The following is a 27978-nucleotide window of genomic DNA, read 5'->3' on the forward strand; positions in this document are numbered from 1 at the left end:
TTTACTCATATTAACCATACGCTTTATAATAACTGGTCTGTGTGACATATTATTACTTCAAAGTCCCGTAATCCTGTTAGTCTTTAGTTTAGTAAGTAGGTTGGTATCTGAGGTTGGTAGTGAAGATGTCATCACAGATTAACTATTATTAAAAATGTCATACAGTCTGACAGAGATTCGACGGGTTCGTCCGCTTAGAAGAAATGTGCCAGAGCGTCTACTGCGGACTAAACTTTTCTGAGGAAGACGGTACCCTGTAGTGGGCTGTCCGTGGGTTGTTAATGATGATAATGACGCAGGTTTCCTAAAGATGAAGTGATGAAGAGCAAATGGAAGAAGTGGATTATTAAACCTTATTGAATCACTCTTCAATTCCCTACAAATCGTACAAATTATCTTACCATCAATAGGCCTACCGACATTAACTATGCAAAATAAATAAAGTTAAGTTAGCAGCAGAAGTGCGCAGCTCCATCAATACTCTAAAGCCATTATAGTACTTTATACGTAGGTCGTTATAGACTCTGCGTATATGACACCCATAAGCTGCACGTATAAAATTTTCATTTTCACACTTTTCAGGCAATTGCTCTGAAAAGTGTACGGCCTATCATACTACATCTTATTGCAAACGCCATACGCTCCTTCTCAATATCTTTCTGGTCATTCAAGTTGTGTTACCAAATATCCCAGATACCTAAACTCCCGTCACTGAAATACTCCATTAATAGTTATTGGAGGAACTTCATCCACTCTTAAACACTAAAAGCTCACTCTTTTTAACATTGTATGAGTCCTGAAATATGAAATGCTGCATAGTTCTCACAAATCCGAAGGAGCTTTCTAAGCGCACTTATTGTTGTATTCAGCAAGACCATATCGTCTGCATAGCTTAAATTATTAAGTGTGTTCCCGTCTATAGAGCAACTGATTCCAATCCCACTGAGTTCACCGATAAGCTTGTAAAAATGTAAATTAAACAGAGCAGGAGATTTTTAGCCACCCTGTCTAACCCTACATATCTTTCCCACTCTACATTTATTTTAGATACATTATTTTTAGATTCTATCTGGATGAACCGAGATAATGAGAGATAACCCACACAGAAAAAAAACAGCAAAATTGACCTACCGTTCTTAGATTTTATTTGACAAACTTAACCCTCACAACCCAATGATAGGAAGCAGTAGCAGTAGTAGCATAATTACGAAAAAATCCTTGTAGTAGTTTTCTCGTAGTGTTTCTTTCTGACAGCCTACCGAGCCCATAAGGAAAATGAGTTTATAATAATGCATTTCATTGCGTTTTTATTTCTGAACCCTTGTGCAGGACCTATTGTCTATTTATAGCGGTGCACGTAAAACATTCCTTGCAGTGGGCCTTAAAAGAATTGAATACATGGCCGTAAAAAAAAATTTAAAAAAAAATCCTTGCAGTAATATTCTGTGAACATATTTGTGGTAACTCTTAATCTGTGATAGCTGTTTTGTGGCTGTCGGCTTTTCTAATCACAAATGATTTACCAAAATAAGATTTATTAGTTGGAGACACTGAAATAAAACCGGATTAAGCTAACAAAAGTGCATTTAAACACGATGAGTATTACTTATTTCATAATACTGAAAACTAATTAAACATTGCAAAAAGCGGCACTGGATTGCCCACCAAAATGTCGGGGTAAGTTTACTACATAAATAAGATCATGTTTTATTATTTTGTTTATTCAAAGTTGAATGGATCGTTAATAGTTTATGACTTAAAAATTTTAGAGATTGCTGCATCATAATTAGATCTTAGATACTCCTTTTTAGTTTTTTTCTTACTTACCCACAAAAATTTTGTACTTTGGCGAGCGAAAAAACCAATTCTTTTTTATAGGTCAATTTTAAAAGTGCATGAAGTAAATCAAATCCGCTCCTAAGGCAAGGGAATGTTATTGGTTGCAATTGGAATTGTCATACACTTATAATATTCCTAGAGGAGGCCTATGCCAATGTGGCAGTCTAGTAAAAACACTATAATAATTAAATGCATGCAATGCTGTATTTAATGAATATTGTATGTAGAATGAATAGTTTTTGGAGTTATGACGAATTATGTTTGTGTAGTTGTGGTAATATTTTAATTCAAAGGATTTTGTGTATCATGTATTATACAATTGAATTAATCAATATTAAGGAAATTATTAAGTGATACAGAATTAAAAAATTATAACATCTACATATTAGTTTTTTTTTTTACTTTATTTAGTTTCATGTTCATTCTTGACGGCCGATTGGCGCAGTGGGCAGCAACTTTCTGAGTCCAAGGCTGTGGGTTCGATTCCCACAACGGGGCAATATTTGTGTGATGAACATGAATGTTTTTCAGTGTCTCGGTGTTTATCTATATATTATAAGTATTTATTCATATTATTCATAAAAAAATTATTCACCAGATATCTTAGTACCCATCACACAAGCAATGCTTACTTTGGGACTAGATGGCGATGTGTGTATTGCTGTAGTAGTAAATATATATATATATATTTACTACATATATATATATATATTTATTTATATATATATATATAGTAATTTATTTATATATATTTATATATATGTAGTAAATATATACATATATATATGTACTTCTAGAACTATTTCAAAATTGGAGGGAAGAGTTCATGCCTTTTGAATGCAAATTAAACTGTGGTCCGTGTTACAGGAAATCATATACTATGAAGGAGATGAAAGCTATTGTGGAGTACTTGACTGAGCACCGAGCATATGGTGATATCAAAGGGAGAAAGATGTGGATGAACTTAGCAAGTTCCAAAGTAAGTATGACAAATCTTTATTTAGTTGCGTATAGATGCCTTTTCAATAACCAAATTAACAAAACATTTGTAATATTCCCAATTATTTTTCTTACTTTTTACTTTGTTGATTGGAGTCACTCAAGTGATGGTATCTTTGGTGACGTTTTGTTTCCCTAATCTTCAACATTGCTGCCTCAGATGTGGAACTTGCGATTCTTATATTTACAACTCATTATTATGTATTTGATAATTTGCCACATCTTGTGTTATTATTATAATAGTTCATAATAATATTACTAATGTAAAAGTAACAGTGAGTGCTGTCTTATCATGAGTGAAAGGCTGAATGGATTGTAATTAAAACTAGTAAGAAGATATCTCAATATCTTGGGAATAGGCAGCCTATGCCTATAAAAAAAATATTTTTATAAGATAAAATTATTAATTTATATATTCCTTTGGGGTTTATGCCCAGGAAAGTTTGTTATATTTCATGGTATATTGATATTGATATGGAAAATAGGTTAGGGTTACAATTAAAATAATAAAAAACAAACTTCAGGATTTTTTTGAAATTCCATGTCATAAGATAGACAAATTTTTTGCATGATGTTAATAAATGTACAGGTAGCTGAAAGGTGCGTCACATCCGGGTCAGTTTCTGCTACCTGTGGCATTCTTGGTACATTTCCTTCCATTTGTTTTGGCCACTTGACCCTGACCCGTAATATGGACAGCTTTTACTAATAACTTAATTGAAATATTCTATTGTTAATTAGCTTTGTGGGCCTGTTTTTAATTTAAAATCCTTGACAAAATACAATTATCACAAATTTATTTGATTGTAAAATATTAAGTGTTGTTAAAACTATATTTATAAATTTTAGGTAACCAATAGAACATGGCAGAGTTTAAAGGAAACATTTCTAAAGCGCATACTGCCTGATATTCACAATCCCTATTACAAGTTGACTCTTACTCAGATATCTAGTTTTCAACAAGGGTAAGTCATATCATTTAAATTTTGTTTTAGACATTATTGTGTTTTATACTTAACAGACCGCATTGTAGATTGTCTACGTTATTCTAAAAGATATATTAGACCTGCAGAAGGAATGACAAAATAGTAAAAATACAATAAACCTAAGACATGACACGCTAAAAATAGCAATTATGTTAAAAGCCCCCAAAATTTGGTATGTCTATGGGCAGAGAATGCTAATATTTACTATGATTAATACAGTCAAGATGTCATCATCATCATCATCATATCAACCCATTAACCGGCCCACTACAGCGCTGGCTTAGTGTGCGACTAGTTGCCTTCACACCTTTGAGAATATTATGGAGAACTCTCAGGTGTGCAGGTTTCCTCACTATGTTTTTCTTCACTGTTGAAGCAAGTGATATTTTAATTGCTTAAAAAACACCCCACGAAGTGTAGCAAAAGTACTTACCCCTGAACTATCACAGCTACAAGTCAAGATGCATTAGTGGCAAACTTCATTTATTTTTAAAACTAATGGCTTAGGGTTGATGACAAATAACCTCTACAACGTATCATGCATTCAAAAAGTCTACTTGTATACTGCTAAGTAACATTAATGAATGAACAACCTTCAACGTTGATCCAAATTGTAAATATTAAAAACATTAAGCATAAACTCAAAGAATACTTTTTAGCAAAGTTAGTTGGCTGACTCTTTTGTATCTTGTATAGTTTATATTCATTTATTTTGGTACTTACTATTAAAAATTAAAATTTACAGGCTTACTTAGTTCCTATCGTTCTACAATGTAGTAGTATGTTTTTCCCACAGCTGTTTTTATTCTTCTAATTAACACCTAAGGTAATTGTTGCAGATAGGCACCGAGGACAAACCTCTGCGGTTTTTTTGTTGGTGCTTTTATACTAACCATTTTAATGTAATTGTTTTATTTGATAAATAAATTAAAAAAAAAAAAAAAATAAGTGCCAGTCTGGGACTGTTGATAGATTTGATAAATACAAATAAAATTAAAAGTAGCTATATTACCTTTAGGAAAATGATTCATATAATCTCTTTAAAGTTTTTTTTAGTTGTTTAATTTTTGCTTGGTATTTGATTCCTAAGCATTTTGTGGGTTTTTTGCTTGGTATTTGATTCCTAAGCATTTTGTGGGTAATTTTTGTTTTAATGTATATCTATGTTGTGGACACTCCATTGGTTTACAACATTATTCTTATATGTAAATGTACTGTTTCTTTCCCTGGAAAAGCTCATAAGTATATAAATTACACTTCTAATTTACTAACAGCTTTATCTAGTAACTATTTATTTGGTTTTTAGACATGACATTGAAGTGAGACTAAATAACAAACTGCAAATTCGCTCATCTAGTCAAAATTCAGATACAGATGGTAAGTAAAGTCATTTATTTTCTTCTTCATTAAAAATAAAGAATATTCATACTTATAAGTATTTAATAAAATTTTTAGGTGATATTGAAAAAGATGCAGATATACCTGGGACGAGTAATGGAAAAAATGAAGTAAAAACTGCAGGTGAGGACCATAAACTGTCAAATGCCAGAGCATCCACAGAAACACTTGTGTTAGAAAATTGTTATGAAAATGCAGAGGAAATAAGAAAAGATTTGCAGTCCCCAGTTGATGAAGTTGAGGGCACAAATGAAATGCAACCTACTAAATCTATGAGAGAACTTATAACATATTCAGAACCACTAACACCTATGATACAAAGTGTTATTGATGATTTTGTGACAGATGATGAAGAACGTGAACCTCAAATGCAAATTGTTGAATCAGAAAATACAACTGATAAAAATGAAGATAATTCTACAGTTGAAATTTCTGATTCAGAGGGTAATTACATACGTGGGAAGACAAACCAAATACTGGCTAAAACTTCTGACCCTGATCACACTCAAGCACATAATGCAAAAGAACAAGCAAAGGACCCTTCGGATACTAAGGAATCGGAAGTTGAAATTGAAAAATCCTCGGCTTTAATGACTGAATTAAATGACACAACTATTGAAAACGATAGCTCTAAAGTAGAAATTTCTATAAGGGACAACATAAAAAGTCTGTCGGGAGTAACCCAGAATAATTCTGTCAACATTGCTGATACCCTCTTACCTGGAAATCAAGAAGCCTTTGACGAAAATTTAAAAAAAATACCAGATAAACATAATCTACAAAATGGTCGTAAAAGGGCTAGTTCTCAGGATCCCGAACCGAAGAGTGTGAAAAGGAAACTGTCTAAAATGAAATCTATATCAGATACTGAAAAATCCAATTCAACTAAAGGGTTCGTTTTTAAGAAATCAGAGTTTTCAACTCTTAAACAAGCTCCACCTGACGTCACAAACGCAACCTCTTTGAATATGGTCAATGAAAAATCTGAAAATACGCCAACCCAAGAAGAACAAGCTGTGGATAATTCACAAAACAATATAACGAAAAATGCCGCTGAAATCGAAAATCCTTGTTTAAAAAATGTAAGCTTATATGATGAACAATTTTCAACCGAAAAATATACTGATTCTGACACAAGCAACATGGAACATGACAAAAATAAAAAAGGACGCAGAACTCAGATGAGAGACAATAAAGTTGAAAACCTAGAAGATGAAAAAAATATATCAGAAGATAAACATAAGCAGAGTGACCGAAAGGGTGAAAAGATGAGTGATAAAAATAAGAAAGTAGATGATACAAAGAAATTCAATGATGATAATGTTAACAAAAATGCTAAAAATATGAAGAGTATTTATAAAAATTACGAAGTAAGTGATAAAAATGGACAGGAAGATGCCAAAGCCAAATCTACTACTTGTCAAACAAATAAGCATCATATCAGTAATAAGGCTATTCAAACTCGTTCAAAATCTAGGTCTTCCAGCGAATATGGTGATGATCCAGTGGTATTAGGTAAAAAAAGACATATAAAGCTACAGAAAAGAGAAAGAGCCTTAGATCATATGTTGGGATTTGCCAGTGGTAAGTATATTATATTAGGCAATATAATTTTGGGGAAAGGGGGGTAGTTCATTGTAACATTGTGCTCTAATTTCTTTAATTTTCTACATTGAAGTTCCACAATAATTTGCGCTACTGATGCTTAGACTGAAAATTCAAAAACTTATCCCAAGTACCTTAATATTGAATCCACATCGTGTTTATATCATAATAATTAATATATTTTATTTTAATATTTATATGTAAACATATATACATAAAAAAATCAGCTTCTATAATATTTTACCGTTTGCAAAACTCATAAACTAGTTGATGGATTGATTTAAAATTTATAGATGCATCACTTTAAAAGAATATTAGTTTTTTAGAAAAATTATAGATTGCTATTGTAGATTAATATATATCTACAAATGAACTCACAAATTTATTTTGTTTTTTATTTATTTGATGTTATCTTTGGCGCATAAAAATTATTATATTGCAGACATTCAAAATAAAAATATAAAGTCAATGCTATTCAATTGATAATAAACTGTCAGGAACACATTTTTTCAATGGCTGAAGGATATATGCTTCTCATAGCATGCAGGGATATACGCTTCTCATATTATACGCATGCAGATTGGTCGAATGGGCCTTTTAGTAATCGATCCGTGGTTTTCAATGCATGTTGTTTATTACAATAAATGGTGGCTTATACAAGAGGTAATGGGGTATGAACTCTCTATTAATATTTATCATTCTACACAGGTGGCAAAAAACCAGTTAAAGGTGCAGGCTACCGCAATCGTACCACATCGCAATCTCATACATTGTAAGTGCCTTTTACTTATGTTACAATAATTTCATTTTAGGACTTAAGGAGTATGGCAGCTTTATTAAACCGTTTGGAAGGCCGATTAGCGCAGTTTGTAGCGACCCTGCTTTCTGAATCAAAGGCCGTGGGTTCGATTCCCACAACTGGAAAATGTTTGTGTGATGAGCATGAATGCTTATATATCTTAATATATATAAATCTCCTGTCACGATGTTTGTCCGCGATGGACTCCTAAACTACTGAACCGATTTTAAATTAAATTGGCACACCGTGAGCAGTCTGGTCCAACTTAAGAGATAGGATAGCTTAGATCTTTAAGTAAAGTCACAATTTTATTTTATTGCAAATTATTTGTCTATAATTAATTGACAGTCACATGTTATATATATATATATATATATATATATATATATATCCAACTATGCTCATTTAAGGCTTAGCGATACTGAATACTTTAAAAACAAAATCAAACGCAGACGAAGTCACGGGCAACAGCTAGTATATTATAAGTATTTATGTATATTATTCATAAAAATATTCATCAGTCATCTCAGTACCCATAACACAAGCTACGCTTACTTTGGGGCTAGATGGCGATGTGTGCGTTGCCGTAGTATGTGAATTATATGAATTAAATCCATAATGATCGGTTTCGGTGACATTGTACCGGAACGCTAAATCGATTGGCAGCAAGTCTTTGTCGGGAAGGTGGTAACTATTTCTCGTCGAAACCATACATTAGACTAGACCAGAATTGGAAATTATAAACACAGCGCTCGCCATTTTAGTCTGAAGTAGTCAAATGAATATCCTAACTTTGAGCTCTTTGATTGAAATGACCAGCCTGTATTTCATCATCATCACCATATCGATCGATAGACGTTCACGGTTTTGTGCCGCTTGTGTCCAGCGGCTCTTTGCAGTGGGCTAATTGTCTGTCCACCTCGTTGGGGTAGGCTAAAACCTGCCGATTAGTCTACTCAACTTCTTAGCAACAGTTTATGAGATAATAAAGTTTCTCAACGACGAGCAATTTCGGTCTTGCGTCCCCCAAGTGCACCGCCTCACGGAACACATATCCAAAGGTCTCTGAAAAAATACACTCCTTGCTAACAGGAGCAGTATCCTTTGACGTAGGCAAAGCTTTCGATAAGGTTTGGGTTGGGTTTGTGTCCGCCCTATTAGGTCATATGCTATCTTTGCTTTCGCGCTTCTCTCGACCTTCGCATATAAGAGATTCTAGACTTTTCAAATGCTCATGCGCAACGCTACCGGGTGCCCGTGGTTCGATCACAACGTCGATCTCCACAGATATCTCAAAACTCCCCACTATCGCTCAATACTTCAACAACGAAAATTTACTTCGAGAAGTCCATCCGTCATCCCAAACCTCTCATAGTTACATCATCTATTTACTAACCTAACTCATCTAGCGCCACGCTCAACAGCAGAAGACCTAAACATATCCTTTACGACCCTGACGATCAGATTACTATTGGTAATGTGTCTTAAGTGTCAGGACATACAGTCAACCTATGTGCAGCGTCTTCGCCGGTGAAGAGGAGGTCCCTAACTTCTGACGTCATCCGGACATAAACTCACAACACGGCCTCGAAGGAGTGCAAACTTACACCGGCCGAAACCCCGTCACATCAATCGTCGCTCCACATGAGGCGCCCTCAGACATTCTCCTCGCTTCATCGAGCCCTAGGGTTTAAACTCCCAGAGCCTCAATCCTAGGCTCGCCGACAAGCCCGCGTTACGCTGTTAAAATCATCAGGGTTCAAACAATCAGCTACAAACAATCCGAGAAAAAATGGTCGATCAACGCTGCGTTTACGGGTTCCAACGTCTCGTTTTCCGAGCTATGTTTGGTTAATCTCCGGCATTTATTTGGTTTTACAGTAATTACGGCAACATGAGCACTGAATCCAGCGAATGGACTTCTGACACCGGCTCTGAAATGATCGTGCCGCAGCGGCATTGCTCCATGAAGAGACGTACCAGGAAATACCTGTGAGTTTATTACATTAGAGCACAGTAGAACTTTTCGTGCTGCACGGCTAGCATATGGGCAGGAGACATTTATATACCCGGGGAAAGGATAAAAAATTATCATCTCCCACAGCTTTATCAGCTCTCAGAGCACTGGCTCACAGGTGAAAATAATATCCAAATAATAAACGGGAGTGAACTCCTCCTATTCAATGTTCCATTGAAGGTTAGCAGGCGGACACGTCAATTATATCCCTTGTTAGGGAATATAATCGGGGGATATAATTTTTTCCCCTGCCGCCGTGTGTTGACGGCAGATCAGAATTTAATTGCCACCACCCCTCTTCCCTTGGGTTTTGTACGAGGCGACTAAGGGTATACAACGGAGAACTGACAGCAGCTTTCTCTGTATTACTATTGTCATAAAAATGTAATAGGCCCGTTTTGACATTTGTGCAAGACCATAGAATGTAACTTGGAACGAAACTGAAAGAAACAATGAAATAAAAATTCATTACATACAGTATTTTAAAACTACGTAATTTTTTTTGGCACGTTTAATAATATGAAGGAATATATCGTGAGTATTCTTTTTGCGCTTAGTTTATAGTAACATGCAATTTATAATTGTTACGAAACCTTTCGAAAACAGTTACGTTCTCAGTCTTTTTTTTTTTTATACTAGTGTTGTAACCATTTAATTACTGAATATCACCAGCTTCATACGATTTGTATTGTGGATTTCCGCAAAGTAACGCCTGCTACTATCCAATATGGTACGCATATTGGCTGTTGGACTGCATCATCGCTTACCGCCAGTCGAGGGCGGAATTAAAACAAAACTGCAATAATAAAAGATAAGATTAAATTAAGTTTTGTTTATCATTATTTGTTTTTTAGGAAGCCCAGATCAGCGCGAATTCTGTCACTAGAAGAGGAAGGTGGACTGTTTGTGATGTACGGGAGAAAAGTATACCCTGTTGTTCAGAAAGGAAAACTAGTTAAAAACTATGTTACTTACACGCAAGAAGGTAAGAAATATCGCAAATGTGTACCACCAAATTTTGTGGTGAAATAGTACAGAAATTTATTTAAATATTATCTTTATGTTAGAATGATAACGCCGAATATTTTATTTATTTAAAGAATATTTTAACGCCGCAAAAAGTTAATAATAATATATCTTCAATTGTTTCAGATGATGTAGAAGAGACATTCTGGAAAATGAAATATGTGGAGGAAAAGAAGAAGACTGATGAACTAACAAAGTAATATGAATTACATTAGTATAAAAAGAAATTACCCCTTCTTACCTTTTATAGTTGTTGATGTTAAATTGGAAAAGGGCAGCATTTTTTTACAAATACTGATTATTCACTGTTCATTCTCATCAGGAGGGCTTGGAGATAAAAGATATATCCCCTAACCCGCCAACCCACATTTTTGCCGCGTGGTGCCTCTACTAAGCTCTTCATACCATCAGCACGTTAACATGGAATAGGAGAAGTTTACCCCCGTTTATTACACATACATTATTTGGATATTATTTCCACTTTTGCCCTAGTGCTCTGAGAGTTGATAAAGCTGTGGGAGAAGATACATTTTTATCCTTTACCCGGGGAGATAATTGTCTCCTGTCCATGCTGGAGCGAAGGGGCACCACGCGGCAAAAATGAGGGTTGGCGGGCTTTTAAAATTATTATTACATGTTTGTATTAAAAATCGACTTAGCGTGTTCTCCGAGGCACGGGGGTGGGTGGTCGTCAATTTTAAACGACTTCCGTTTTTATCTATGTTCAGTGTCATGTATTTAAGAAGAAGAAGAAGAAACACTTTATTGCAAGTATAACATACAGAGAAAGAAACAGTAAGGAGTATACAGTACACAATGTAGACATGCAAAGGCGGCCTTATTGCTGCAAGCAATCTCTTATAGGCAACCTTTGTAGGTAGGAATTACAGCAAGAGAACGGGATAAAGCCAAGATTGTTGATAGATATACATAAATACCAAAATGTAAAGATACAAATACATATATAATTGAAATAAATATACGTAATATATAAATATAAAATATACACAATTTATATAAATATATAACAAACATAATATATATAAGTAGATTTTAACGCACAATTTAAATAAAGTATTGATTGACTTTATTACTTGAACGATGATTTTTTGGCAACATCCCGGCGCAGCGGAGGTCCCGGGTTCGATCCCAGGCAGGGGCAATTTCGGAATTTGCTATTTCTTCATATTCCCTGGTCTTGTCTGGTGGGAGGCATCGGCCGTGGCTAGTTAACACTACCGACAAATACTTGCTTTTAAGCAATTTAGCGTTCCTGTACGATGCCGCTTGTAAGTATGGCTTTAATATAACTCCTAACTGCCATACACCGAACAGTTAATCTGTTACCATCTTGACAGCATCGTCACTTACCACCAGGTGAGGTTGCATTTGAGGGCTAACTGTAATGGAATAATAAAAAAAAACAAAACAGGCATAAAAAATAATTTCTCAAAATTGAGGATTAGTCTTACCTTTTAGAAGCATAGTCCCTAGGACCCCGTTTCCAAATGACCTTGAATAATAAATATTTTATGTACAGGATGCTGAATGACGCTAAAGTGGATAAACCCAGCTCCAAAGTAGGGGAATCCAGCAGCAAACAAGAAGATTCCAGCCGAGTTTCGCCAGTGCAGCCAACAACGACACCGTAAGTTTTTTTTTTATTAATGTGTACAACGCATTGTAGCTATGCACGCCTACTGTACAAAATGTTTCACGCTTCAATGTGACACGTCATTAAAAAAAATATTTATTTCATTCTTTCGCAACATATATGACGGCTTAAGAGCCTCCGAGCTGTTTTTAGAAAGAGTGACGTCAGCGATATTTCCGTCCATCACGATTAAAACCACAACTTGTTGTTTTCTGTTTTTATTACGAATATTTTCAGACGTCCGAACGGTCCGACGTCTCGAGTAATAATCCCCTGCGAGATATCGGCCACCGGTACTTATACCAAAGCATGCTTGTACAATCATCTGTTGTAAAAACTTGTTGACACCGACTAATTGTGTTTACAAAATTATGTTGTGAGTTTTAACACATGATTGTCAGTAAAGGCTTAGTTTGTGATTGAAACCGTTTAAAAGAAGTTAATTAATAAATCTTAATTATTTTGACGCCGGTAAATGAGGTGTAGAACACCTTCACGCCGACACGGCCATTCTGACAGGCGGTGCGCGCTCTGCACCAGCCTGACGATTGATATTAGTTCTGAAACAATGATGAATTTCTCTTTGAGTTTGGTATCTGTATGCATCCAATGATGCTTAGTCAATCAAAGCAGCACATCTTTGATGTTAGGATTTGGTTAGTGTGACCTCGCAGAACTCGTGGACTAACTCGTGGATTAATTCTTGGATTAACTCGTGGATTAACTCGTGGATTAACTCGTGGATTAACTAGTAGATCTCGTGGATATAATCGTAGTTTTTAACCTCGTAGATTACTCGGGGATCTCGAAGATATTCTCGTAGAAATCATCCTCGAGGATACCCATCTTGGATGTATTAGTAGATCTCGTGGGATGGGATGTTGGAGTAGTGAGTCACAAAGGATTTGGGTTATAGAACAGTTACGAAGTCACCTTTTTATTCTGTTACATGTTGCGTGGTTGCTTCTTGAGTGGGTTGTTCCAGCAATTCCTCTCCTGAAGTTAATGAACCGGGATCGGTAGGCGACTCGTCATCTCACGCCGACACGGTTTCCTGATTATCAGGTTGAGGAGCCAGGTTATTCCCTGCGACACAGTTCACGTTCGAGGTCAGTGAACGTTTGAGGTCAGTGAACGTTCTCGTCTGTAGCATACATCATAGGTATGACCTGGTTTTTTGCAGTACGTGCATATGACCACACCTACAGGCTTAGGATTCTTTTCTCCCGCTTCTGGCTTAGTTTCTTTTGCCTTGTACCTGCAGTCGCTAGTAGCATGATTTGTCCTCTTGCATATACGACAACTGGATGCTGATGGTATGCTATCCGAAACACGTGCACGTTTGTTAGGTGGTTCTTGATGTGAACTTTGTTGTGGACGCTTCTTCCGTATGGACGATACAATCGAAATAAGTTCAGGTACTGTGGTTGCTCTTGCATTCAAAAGTTCAATTCGAAGTCGTTCATCATTGATGCAACCAATTACAGCTTCAACCGCATGTTCATTTTCAAGCTTATCTTTGGTGACTCTTCTCCAGAGGACCCAGGCACGTGATAAAAATTCAGCTATGTCTTTGGATGAGTCATAAACATGTTCTCTAAATCGGAGAATGTCACGGGAATATCTGTTTTCTGGTTCGAACGTAGTGATAAGGTTCTTACGCAATTCATCCCATGTGGACGTGGTCACCATCCAGTCATCCACCCACATTTTTGCACGTCCTTTCAACAGACTGCATACTTTCATTCGGATGTCAAAGTCATTGATTTTGTATGCTTCGATTGCTTTGTCTATATGCTGGCACCATTCGCGTATTCCAACGTTGGTGTCTGGGTCAAATGATGGTAGGTATATGTCCTTAATCCTGATTTTTGATTCAGCAAGCGGAGCGCATAACCGTTCTGACATCGTGTGCATCATCTGCATCATTTGCATGAAGAACTGAGGCGGAAACGCACCCATAGTTTGATAAGGCACTTCACTTTGGGTTTTGCTGCTAGCATCGTTTTGCTGCGTCACATCTAATGATCGACCTGATGAAGCAGCAGCCGATCCCACTTCTGATGACGGCTTAAGAGCCTCCGAGCTGTTTTTAGAAAGAGTGACGTCAGCGATACTGACGTCACTAACTTCAATATTTCCGTCCATCACTATTAAAACCACAACTTGTTGTTTTCTGTTTTTATTACGAATACTTTCAGACGTCCGAACGGTCCGACGTCTCGAGTAATAATCCCCTGCGAGATATCGGCCACCGGTACTTATACCAAAGCATGCTTGTACAATCATCTGTTGTAAAAACTTGTTGACACCGACTAATTGTGTTTACAAAATTATGTTGTGAGTTTTAACACATGATTGTCAGTAAAGGCTTAGTTTGTGATTGAAACCGTTTAAAAGAAGTTAATTAATAAATCTTAATTATTTTGACGCCGGTAAATGAGGTGTAGAACACCTTCACGCCGACATATACAGACTTCACATACTTGCAACCTATATTTTAGTCATATGGAGCATATTGCCATTCAAAATTTTTCATTGACTACATGCTTAGGTAAAAGGAATACTACGCAACGCAACGCAACGCACTTATGAGGCAGAACTCGAAAAAATAATATTTGCGTTTACTTTCTAGAACTAGTAAAAGCAGTGCACATTCAAGACAAGAGGACACTAATAACCAAGTGGAAACCAAAACTGATTCAGGTATTATTTATTTATTATGTATGTTATTATCATAATATTACAATCACTGCACGGCTAGCGCCTATAGCTATTATTTCCACCCGGGCGCCAAAGCTCTGAGAGTTGATAAAACTGTGGGAGAAGATAAAATTTTGTTCTTGTTTGCTGGGCCTTATATTCCTTTTAAATGCTGCGCATCTCAAATGCTGTCTGGTTTAAATGTAAGAAAGCATTCCGAATATCATCCTACCCTACTAACCATTTGTTGAAAATCTTTACATATTATTATACAAAGTACCCCGCCGCGTCTGTTTGTCTGTCTGATACGGGATAGGTACGATCGATATGCTTAATTATGTTAGGTGTTAATAGGAATAATATTTCACTATCTGGAAATAAAAGTTTTTAATTTTTAAGATAAAATGTTTGTTTCGACGTCATAGTAGAGAAACTGAAAAGATTGTAACGTGGCCTCGAAAAGGGCCGTTTTTATCTTTTCTAGGGATATTATTAGTATGATTGCTTGCAGTCATTTATTCAAACAACAACTTTATTGCATAATATAGGAAACACACAAAGGAACACTTACTTGAACATAATTATGTGCAAAAGGCATAAAAGTGAAAAATCACTAAAAGTGATCTCTTCCAGGCTACCTTTACTAATGGAATAAGGCAATGAGAGACAGGGGAAATTGCAATTCTACACATATAATTACATAAAATAAATAATAAATAGATAGATAGATAGAAAGTCTTTATTGCACATACAGAAAAAAAAACAAATTGAACAAAACAAAAGGTAAATAAATATATATGCGCAAAGGCGGCCTTATCGCTCGAAGCGATCTCCTCCAGACAACCTTTGGTTGATGAAGCATGTTTAGTACGGAAAACGGGATAGTGCAACATTTATTTTAAAAACTACTAATACTACATTATATATAGATAAATCATATATATATATAAATAAATGTAATAATATATATAAATAAATATATTTATATATATACATAAATACACATATAGTATTAAAATATTTATATATTCATTACTTTACAATAAGTTACGAGCTAGAGAGCATTACATTTGTAATCGTGAGACAAAAGTGATCTTTTTTTACAGTAACCATACCTGCTGTTCAAGTTCAAGCAGCAAACCCAAATCCAGAACAACAGAGGAAAACTGTTAGAATTAAGTTTATAAAAAAAAATCAGGTAAGTTTTCTTAAAGAAGCATGACTAAGAAAAACTTTATGAAAATTAAGCTTAATTTTCTATACTCCTCGAAAAGCAGGAGAATCTGTATGGTGTATTTTATAATTTCTTCAATCCTTATACTCCACACCAAACAGATGTTTGGCAATGTACCCTCTACGCACGTTTCGTTCCAAAACCGGAGCATCCTCAGAAGATGTTGACTTTACAATGAATAATTGTTAAGACAACATCTTCTCATCTTCATTGTAAAGTCAGCTTAGGTGTAATAGAGGAGATGGTGTTAACAAGAAAAAAAAACATCCGGCTAAGTTTGTTGTGGGCTTCTTCTTAGACCAGGACGCGTTCGGAACCCTCGTAGCTTTAGTTTTGAGTTTACGAATATGTTCCCGTTTAATTTTCATGTAATGTACGCATCAAAATATACATCAATAAAGATATTTTTGACTTTTACTTTGAATTTACTGCTATCTAGTTGGTGGAGATTAAACAGCTTCATACAAACAAACAAAAAAACTTAATTGTATTATAAGTTTAGATATATCGCAGCTAACTTAATTTACAAGGTTGGCTACAGCTTTCGCACTGTCATTTAACCATATTTTTTTTAGGAGGTGGAACTAGAAGGTCACTGGTCACAACTCAACCCCGTACTGGACCATGTTGCACAGCTGTTCCAAAAGGAATCGGAAACCATATCAATAAGCAGTTCGAGCTCCAAAAAAGAGGAATCACCTGCAGGTGAACCCCTGGTGGAAAGTGGGAAATCGACTCCAACTGATGGTATAAATAATCTTTAAACATGTAAAATTCCACTGTGTGTGAAATTCTTCTCTTATTATTTTAAGTAGCGGTTGAAGTTTTTGTGTCAGAACTTGTCCTAGGGAGAAATACCGTAACTAATGATATATCTCATGAAAATTAAGCTTAATTTGCTATACTTCACGAAAAGCAACAACTGTATCTGTACGCAGTGGCGGTACTACCATACAAGCCGAAAAGCCGGGCTTGCGTTACAATAAATATCTCTTTTAAATATATCTCGACTATTCCGAAATGAAATTAACAAAATAATTAAAACTTGATAGCAATGAGGATATAAATACAATGGTTTAACTTTTGCTTAATAATGTATATACTCTTTGACTACTTTACTGCAAGCACTACGTTACTCTGGCAGGTAGACTCTGTGGTACCAAACAGTCGAAAGGCGCGGCGCCGCGCCGAACTGTCACTATCGCGCCCTTCGCGTGTCTTCGTACGCCCCCGCTTTGTCTCGCTCACACTCATTTGCTTATATTGGCTTTTATTTTACTGCTCTCTCTCATAGAAATTTCAATGTATTTAGCAGAGACAATCTAGATTATTTAATAATTTAGTATGGAGATCAAATGCCAGTTGAAGTTGAAGTTGAAGATGACCAGCGAGCGAGTTGAAACAACTTCACGCGTGTTATTGTTTGCGTTACAACTAGTTGACACTTGACAGATTCATTATTATTGATTAGTAACTACTTAGGAGTTTATTATTGTTTTTTTGAGTTGAATAGTGCATTTTACTGGTTTGTTTTCTTAATAATTATAGTAAATATTGTTAAATATGAGCTCAATTTGTGTGCAAATTGTTTCTGTGGCGAAATCAAAAAATAATTGGCGAACAACAGGTAAATTTTTGCATATTTTTTTTCTAATGAAAATAATGGTTGGAACGCGGCTAGTTACGACATAAATTACCAGTCATCATAAGAATTAAAGAGAGCCGAACTCAAAGAAACACAATTACTATGATTACTTTTTAATTTTGGCAAACATTGCATAGAAGTTTTTTATCATAATTCGCGTGCTGACCCTAACCGTAGTGTTTTTCAAAGATTTGTTGATATGGTTTGTCATTTAGCACAACAAGAATGGTTACTTAGAGATCATGACGAGTTAAATTTGTCGTTTAGGTAACTGGGCTTGCTCAAATTCAAAACCCTAGGAACGCCACTGTCTGTACGGTGATATTTATAATTTCTTCAGTCTTTATACTCCACACCAAACAGATCTTCGGCAGTGTACCTTCTACGCACGTTTCGCTCCGGAACCGGAGAATCCTTAAATGTGACTTTACAATAAATAATTTTTAAATGAAATATTACAAAAAAAACTATCACTTAAAAACCTACTTTGATAAAGATACTTTTGACTGAAGACTTTACTTATTTATTTTATTTATTAAGAGCACTAACACATTACACATTTTTAAACATAGCACACACACACAAAAACATGGACTGATATGCACTACAATTACAAGTGCCGTTTACAACCTAAAACTTAACTATAAATCTATATATTATAACGTCCCTCCATGCAACCAGTTTTGTGTCGTATATCAACTAACTATTGGAGACTTCAGTCAATATTTGTAGTGCATATAGATATATCACTTGCTTCAACGGTGAAGGAAAATATCGTTATGAAACCTTTTTACCTGAGAGTTCTCCATAACGTTCTTAAAAGTGTGTGGAGTCCACCAATCCGCACTAGGCCAGCGTGGTGGACTACGGCCTTAACACCTTACTCATTGTGGGAGTGAGTGGGAGGAGTGGGTCCCGTGTCCTGTAGTGGGTCGGTAATGGTTTGATATGACGATTTCACGTTATAACATACGTGAAAAAAACCAATCTTTTAATGTTACATATTCTTTTCAGAAATAGTACAAAAAGTAAACCAGAGGGAAATTGAAATTGCACAAGAAATCGAAAAATACTACAAACAAGAGAATATTGCTGCAGAAAATCCTGCGGAGCTTGAGCTCAATGTTACAAAACGGTAACTACACTAATTCAATTTTTTTTATCAAATTTCCATTAAAAGTCACTTAATGAGTGAGCTATACATCACATTTTTCTTTTTCTTTTAATCGTAGTTCTAAAACTACATTTAGTTAGAGATCGCTTTTAAGCAATAAGGCCGCCTATTGTAACTTTTCTCCTTTACTTTAATTGTGTATTTTTTTAATTTGGTGTACAATAAAGTGTATTTCATTCATTCATTTCATTTAATCATTCATTCATTAGAAAATGATACTAATTTTCCATCAGATTGCGTAGTGGTTTTTAGTAGTAGTAGATCTTTTTGTGACAGAGCTCGTCCGGGTCTACCACTATGGTTATTTGTGCCGCTAAGCAGCATTGCTGTGTTCCGGTTTGAAGGGCGTGGTTGCCGGTGTAATGTCAGGCTCAGGCTTAACACCTAAGCTTCAGGATGATATATACACACATCGAACCTTGGACTCTAAACCTTAGACCTTGAAAGCAGGGTCGCTGTCCACAGCGCCAGTCGGCCGTCAAAATAAATACGTAATACGTGTGAGACACGGGGCAGCACCTTGTATGCCCTGCGAAGTTTTGCTCCGTTATCGATAATGCGATGGTAATCCAATTACCATCCGGTGCGCCATCCGGTTTAACCGTCAATTATTACTAAAAAAAAGAGAGATTGTCTTCAGGCAATAGATAAGAACACTGCACTTGTTAATGAACATTTTTGGATATTACAGTAAAGGCAGGCAGATAAAATCGCCGTCCGCGTCATCTAGTATAGCAAAGAGGGCTAAACTAGACGTCGAAGCTAAAGCAAACGAAACAGCCGAAAAGGCCTCAGCAGCGGAAGATATAACAACGAAGACACGTAGAACTAGAGCGTCTACAAATTCATTATCAGGTATGTATACATTATATACCTTAAGATTATCTAAAGTAATCTATCCGATCTAAAGTAACTCTTAGCTTAACCACTCTGTTTTATATGATGTAGTGATAACATAATATAAAACTAGAGTCTTTTCTTATACTCTGTATAGCCAGTCCCTATACAAAGTATAAATGAAAACCGAATTAATACTTTACAGGCTTTAGAGGTACATTATGTACTGTCACTGAGACTTATCTGTGGCACCGAAAACCTAATAGTTTTTGAGTAAACCACTGCTATAGGTTTTCTGAAAGAAATCAGATACAGCCCTAATATCACATGCAAAATTGCGTATCACATGCGTCGCGTAGCGTAGGTACTACGCGCGTGTCGGTCTTTTATCTTCAATAGGGTCGTCATATTAAGTAAGCACATTGAGTGTTTTGAATTCGTTTGTAAGGAAAAATAAATGTGCTCTTTTGATTTCATATTTTTACAGGGTGTTTCCATATGAAATATACTTATGCATTCTTCAGTATTAATTCGTAATTCTGTTACACGTTGTATATGCTTAGATGTCTAAACTTTTTTTTTTAAAGATAAAGTTATACAAGAGGAAGTCTTACATGTACAATACATTCATAATATAGCAGAGAAATACGGATAATTGTAGAGGTTTCCAATAGTCGTAAATAAAAACTTTTTTGCGCTTACATTGCAAACGCTGTCTGTCCCTACGAGATAGACCCACAATATCCATTTTTATCAAATTATTTTATAAACACATTTATTTGTTTATTATTAAATAAACTTTTAACTTTTTTTAATAATGCGCTATTTACAAAACTTTTTTACACAATACAGTATTATTACTTATCGAATTAAATAAATGAGTAACGTTGTGCATTTCATGTCCTTAAAAGCATATCGGAGATTTAAAAAGTGGGGCAGGGCGGGATGGCTGTATCGACATTCAAACTTCCGAAGAACACTTGACCTCAAATGACCAAACTTACATACATTGCACCCATGCAAAGCCGGGGAGGGTGGCTAGTTCAAAATAAATGAAATTTACTAAACATGTCGTAAAAAAAAAAAGCGCCTGATCAATTTTAGTACCTATTCGGATATTCTTTTCTGCTGCATTAAATGGACGCAATTGATTGAATTGACGCCGCCAACCCACCGGTGACACTCAATATAAGATGCTAGAATCCACCAAACTATTTTTATTTATATTGTCAATGAACATACAGACATAACAGATTACCTGGGTCACTGTTGTACAACGAATAAAAGTCGCCATACCCGTGATGTTAGATATTAAGAAAGTGTTTTATCCGCCCCTTGAATAACCCCAAATTATAGTTTTGAATTCATCTTTGCCTTACTTGGCACAATTCCTTGTACCTGTTTAGTGAGCCATCTTACCCAATCTAAGAAGAATGGATAAGTATCAATATCTTTCATCTTATCCATTCTTCAAAACCATTATTTTGTTTGAAACAAATAACTTCTTGCAAAATATCTTTACAGAAACAAATCAAACTTCGTCTTCGGAAGCTAATCAAACTTATATACGAACAAGGAGGAGTACGTCAAGAATATCCCAAGACAAGACAGCTACAAAGCAAGACGAAGAAGTCAGATACAAATTCCCCTCTAGGAAGTCTTATGCAAACAAAGCCCAATCAAAAGTGGCCAAAAATACGCAGCAAAGAAAAAGTAAAAGGTAGTGAGTAGATTCTATTTTGTATTAAGTATCGTTCATAATAAATGTATTATCTGCCGACGAATTTGATCAAGTGGAGTTCATAAAATGTTGTTGACAAAATGTTAAATGAAATCAAAGGATTTTTTGTTAGCTACTACTTGGAAAATTAAGCATTACTAGTCCTTGATAACTTCTCCCTTCTTTTACTACTGCCCTTAACTCCTTTCTTTACTACTATGTAAATGTTACTCATAAAACCTTTTATGACATCTTCAACTATAGACTATCAGTTAGCAGCTGACTTTCATTTATAAGAAATTGTATATAAATCTTCAAGATGTCTCATCTCCTACACCCATTTTTATCAGCCAATAACATAGCATTTCTATAGGAAATAGTTTTCAACTTGTTTCGTGGATATTATAAAATTTTCCAGGCAAGCGCTCTTCACTTTAGGTTGCACAATCTCTCACCATTAATAAAAATCACTAACACGAAAGAATATATATTTAATATTCAGAGTTTCATAATGAATTTCCTTCTGTTAATAACCCGGCGAATATAAAAGAAACTCGGCGGCAGTTGTGTACATTTAAAATACAGTCTGCCCATCTAATACTAATATTTCTACCACTTTTTTTGCTACCACTTCTTCCACATTCGACAGCTGTTAATATGTTTAAGTGAGAACGATGTATATTTCTATTGTAAGGTTCACGTTCACATTCATTCGGAAATGATCCAAATATTCTAAATGTAACTTGTGTGTTGTAGTTGTATGTTTGTGGAACGAGTTTTTAAGACTTGCAAATGAATCAGTTGTTTATGCTGATTAAAATCAAACTATCACAAAGCATAATGAGTGTAGAAACTCACCAGATAATTGAAAATGAACCCTTGAAAAATTACAAGACCTTTTAATAAGCCTAAACATCTACAAGCACTGATCCCTCTAAAGTAAATTCACTGGATGTTTGACCCAAAGTGTATCATGGCCGCACTTACACAAAAAACTTCTCCGCCAATCGGGTCCGTAAGATTAGTGGCAAAAACTTTACCAAATAGATACTTAGAAATTATTGTAAATAAAAAAGAGTAGAATATATACACAAACAAATGAGAAATACGGGCGGATATTTATAAATGTAAAGTTAATTTTTGATTACGTAATGTAAGCAATACTAAAACAGACATAAATTATAGTAGAGAGTAGAGCGAGCTCATTATTTCGCATCAATTCATCTTATGAAATACACCAGAAATACTAAGAAGGTAAGTGTCACGAATTCCACGCGTAACCCTGGAACGTTATCTTATCTACGGTAAACTCAATTAAGTTAAAAAATTAAACTCTTTCTTTTTAGAATTTTAAGAATTCAATAATCCAGTTTTACAAAAAAAAAGGCTCAATAATACTTACTGCAAGATTTCCAGCACGTAAAGGAATCATCGTAATTATTAAAGATTTTAAACTAAGATTTTCGTGGTTAATCAACATTTCTTAAATATAGTTCAACGGTTACATACCACGATATTTTTGGATTTGTCGATATTTCGACCCAGTTGCATGGATCCATGACCTATATTTAAGAAATCATAAATATATTTGAATTGGCTAAGGGTGATATCAATTTATTTTATAAAAAGTGCTTAGTCTGTGTTAGCTCAATGTTATCATTGCAATCATGCAATTCAGACTCTATATTCAGAGGTCTTAATAAGTCACAAAATGCATTTTTATGCAGTAAAGATGTCAACACCACTGAGAATGCCCGGACCTCATATAACAACGGGTTCATTTGCTCTATCTAGGTATAATATTTTACAATAAAGATACATATTTGTTTATATACAAAAACTCCAAAATCGTTTTTCAACAACTAGTTTCAAAGATGAAAATATTTGAATGTATTATTTCCTATGTGCATAATTTTAATACCTAAACAGGCATTTCTACGTTTACAATATTTTATTTATATAATTTAATTGTATTTTAACACAATAATGTTCAAAGTGTAAGTATTTGTCGTACACAGTTTTTAAAAAAGAAAATGAACTTGGTAAATTAATTTTATTATAAAAAGCTATATACGTTTTTAACGAAACAATTTTGTATGTCATCCAAAACGCATATAACTTGTCAGATTTAATTTGATTTGAGTGATTTCAGTGTGAGACATTTTTAACCCATTTTAAAATAATTTTACAAAATAATGGTTATATTCAAAACAGACAAATGAATTTAAAGTTAATTGAGAAATTTATCAGCGTATCAAGTTCCCTTTTAACTATTATTTTACTTTTACTTTGTTAATATATTATATTTACAATAAAAAAATAACAAATCTATTGATAAGGATTTTCTAAATTTAATTTATATAGTCACCTTTGTACAAAACTCTTTATATACAATAGTATAATATATAGCCACATAACATTCTATTCGTTCTTTGCAATTATTTAACTAATAAGCGAGATTTTTGTAAGTCATAAACAAGGTAGAGTAAATAATTTAATCTAAGTCCAGCTGCTGAAAGAATGTTGTTCCAGATGTCAAATGTTGTACAATTTCTATAACATTGTAGCAGCTTAGTATAAATTAAAAATTATTGGGTTCTCATTTATTTATCATTCAATTTAGCGCAAAAATAATAAAATAAACAGTACCTTAGTTGTTATGATGATATTTTACTGATAAATGTGCTAAACTGATCTGATAAATCATGATTGTCTAGTAGGGAAAACAGTCAATAAAAATATATTTTTATAGAAATGCAACGCCACTTTAGAATTACAGCATGCCTTTAATCACGACCTGTCACGAACGCACAATTTCTTTCAACAGGGGAACCTATCAATTTTACCATTAACAAAATGTCTCTTCAAATTACTATTGCGAGATTTTCTTGTTATGACTTTCCATTGAATGCCACTTTGTACCCCATGAAATTTTAAGGTTTTTATTATATCAATGCAGTAGTTAAAGAAGCAAAATCAATTATAAGTTTATTCCACGATGCATATGGGAGCAGGTACTATAAATAAATGTATAAATATTGAAATGTTTTTTATTTAACACCACTTAGAGTTAATTGTTTCTTACCCATATAATTATTAATTATAATTCAAATTAATTTATTATATATCTCCATTAAATGTAATGATCTATTTTATCTATGTATATATCATATTTATGATGAGTTTTTTTTTATGTATATATTGTGCCTGCTTCCATCCTTTGTACATGACGCTTGTTGCTAGAATTAATTGCACTTTAGCTTCTGCGTTTTTTGCACTGCACGTATTTTCAATTGTTATATATCTTTTTTTTTTATTTACTATAGCGCAACAAATTTGGTGTCTTCGTCTGGAAATGTACTTCAAACCATAGAAACAACGCAAGAATACCCTGTCTCAGAATTCTGTCCTTCACCTATATGTATTAATGGAGGGAGTAAAACATGCTTATCTTTTTCGACTCATACTAAACGGCACTCCACAACACGTTTGCAACAAAGAACCAATCACAATATTACTGATGATATTACCACCGAATCTAGTAATTCATTTCAAACTGCTCGCATAGAGTCAATGACTTTTCAAAATTCGACCATAACATCTGAAATATACAAATCAGAATCATATCGATTACTCATGAACAATGATCCATCTCACACTAAAAATACCACAAAGTTGCAAAGAATTGAAGAGACCAGTCTTGCGTCTAAAGATTTTGACCAAAATAAAGAAGCTTTTGAAGCAATTGCCGCAAGTGATAACATTGATTTAGATAATAAAGAAAATGCGTTAGAATTGACCCAAGTTAATACTGATAATGAAAATTCAAGTAACGTCTCTTTGCCCACGTCTCCTGTTTTGTCTATAGTTGAAAATATCTCGATTAGTAAGACTATGTTGAGTAGTATGGATCTGGATGATTTTCCTTTTGACGATAAAGCAGAAGCCATTGATTCTCCAGATCAGATAATGTTAAACGGACTTATGACACCAGATGTGGATGTAACCATGCCTTTAATGGAACAAGAGTGTGGTATTGAGAAAAGTAGCCACGATGGTAAAGCATATCATTACAACCTGAATGTTTCTAAAACCATCCCCGCCGTATCAGAGTCGTTACTAAACCAAATAACTACAGTTAACATAGGCGATCCTAGTTTGTCTGAATCTTTGAATGTTAAGCTCAAAGATTTACTTTTAGAAAGCACTAAGAAAAGATTTAAAAATAAGGATACAGTTAAAAAGAAAACGGAAGATTTAGACGTTAAAGATAAAACTGAACCTAAAAAGGATAACTCTAGGAAACGTAGCTCCACGCCTCGTAAACGTCAACGCATACGTGAGCCAACAATTCCGGATACCGAGCCTTGTCTTGTGGAAGAACATATAGAATCTTGTAGGCATGGCCGCCAATCATGTCCACCTGTTATACTAATATCTGATCACGAGGCCGGTGCGATAATTACCCCAACGGAAACGGCACAATTTATCACTACAAGAAGAAGAAATAAGAAGGACATTATTAAAGTAAAAATACTTAAACCAAAAGCTAAGACGCAAGATACCTCTTCTAAACAGAGCGACATGGTTGACTTTACTGATAGTGGCATAAATCACACTGAATCGGATATAAAACTGCACGGTTTAAATGACAGTGTCGACCTTATTCATAACCATTCCGATACTTGTCTAAATGCACACGAATGTATGGGGGACAGTGTTAAAATTATAGACAATTCCGCCAGTTCGATTATATCGCTAGATACAAATTCTGCTCATTCTGATATAATTGTACGACATAGCACAGTGGGAAACCTAACGCAAGAACTATTCAGTAGTGATGCTCAAGACGGGTCCGACGTTATTAAAGGTACAGCTTTATTTTTGTTTACTCAAAAGTTGCCATATATTAACAGAATTAAAACATTTCGAGGAGTCGTTGACAATTTTAAAGGTACAGCTTTATTTTTGTTTACTCAAAAGTTGCCATATATTAACAGAATTAAAACATTTCGAGGAGTCGTTGACAATTTAGTTACTATCGATATATATATCTATAGTAACGTATATATACGTTCCGCGTTCTTTGCTATCTTCAATCAGTGCCATGACCTACGATAAGCTATGAGCTTTAAGTCACTCAGCATGCTAAGGAAAGACCTATGTAAGTTTGGAATTTGGGTGAACAAAAACAGTGGGCAGCGTCCCTGCTTTCTGATTCCAAGGCCATGGTTTCGATTCTCACAGCCGGAAAATGTTTGTGTGATGAGCATAAATTTCTTTTAGTGTCTGGGTACTTACCTGTATATAATAAGTGTATGTATATCATATTCATTAAAAAATATTCATCAGCTATCTTAGTACAAATTACACAAGCTACGGTTACTTTGAGACTAGATGGCGATGTGCGTATTGTCGTGGTATATTTTTATATTTATTTATTTATTTCTCTGAGGTACAAAGTTCGGAATGTAGCTACTTTCCAAATAACCAAAGTAACCGATATAGCTCTTAGTGTTAACATGTTGAACCTGCAGTGGGCTGGTCACGTTTGTCGGAAGGCGTTGGAAAATAAGGCCCTCGAGTGAAGACCCTGATTGCAATAGGAGTGTAGGGCGGTAGGTGGTGCAACGACTCCCGGAAAGTGGTAGACATCGAGTAGGTGTAATAATAGATAGGTTTGGCGCTGCTCAAAAGAGGCCTATGTCAATGTGGTTTCCTTTTTTTTTTCTTTTGAACAATAAGTTTTTCTTTTACAGAATTTGATTTTGCAGAACCTAGGCAGGTAAACAGCGAGTCCACCACAGTCTACCACACACCCCTCGGAACACAGTCTTCGCCCACAAGTATTATTACAGATGATTTATCTGACGAAGTGCCAGAAGAACCAGTCCAAAACAAAAGATGGTACCTTTTTTCTGAGGACGAATCGTCTAATACCAATTGTTTTAATAAAAATTCGAAAACCTTTGGGTGCGGCGCAAATTTGGAGCAAATCTTTCCAGTAACGTGCGCAATTCCTGACCTTTCTACTATAACAGAAATATCCAGAGAAAATGGAGACAGCAAGAAATTTTGTGATGATACTAATACGAGAGATCGTTTAAATTCACCAAGTATATTTATTTAAAGAATAATATTTTTATAGTTTGATAGTAATTAATTAATTAGTTGATGCTGTTTATTTTGAATGTATAATTAAATATTAAATTAAATGAAATGTGATTTCTGTTAATTAGCTCCAATGAAATAACACATTTCGATAGCAATCATGAAAATAAAAAAATAAACGAAATAGTTCTTAAACTTGTTTTAGATTTCTTGAATCTAAAACAAGTTTAA

General features: G+C 34.7%; 1 protein-coding gene across 1 annotated transcript; it reads left to right on the forward strand.

Annotated features, from left to right (window-relative positions):
- Positions 1-1466: 1466 nt before the first annotated feature.
- Positions 1467-27804, forward strand: LOC120633527 (probable GPI-anchored adhesin-like protein PGA55). Its single transcript, XM_039903758.1, has 18 exons — positions 1467-1677; positions 2707-2818; positions 3688-3803; positions 5131-5201; positions 5280-6806; positions 7536-7599; positions 9508-9618; positions 10498-10628; positions 10796-10865; positions 12210-12317; positions 14959-15029; positions 16133-16224; positions 16836-17007; positions 18920-19040; positions 19771-19934; positions 21441-21636; positions 24963-26506; positions 27396-27804. Exons 1-18 carry the CDS (start codon positions 1670-1672, stop codon positions 27764-27766), a joined length of 5049 nt encoding a protein of 1682 aa, XP_039759692.1. The 5' UTR covers positions 1467-1669; the 3' UTR covers positions 27767-27804.
- The last annotated feature ends 174 nt before the right edge of the window (positions 27805-27978 follow it).

The sequence above is a fragment of the Pararge aegeria genome, chromosome 21 (genome assembly GCF_905163445.1).
Source record: "Pararge aegeria chromosome 21, ilParAegt1.1, whole genome shotgun sequence".
Taxonomy (NCBI): domain Eukaryota; kingdom Metazoa; phylum Arthropoda; class Insecta; order Lepidoptera; family Nymphalidae; genus Pararge; species Pararge aegeria.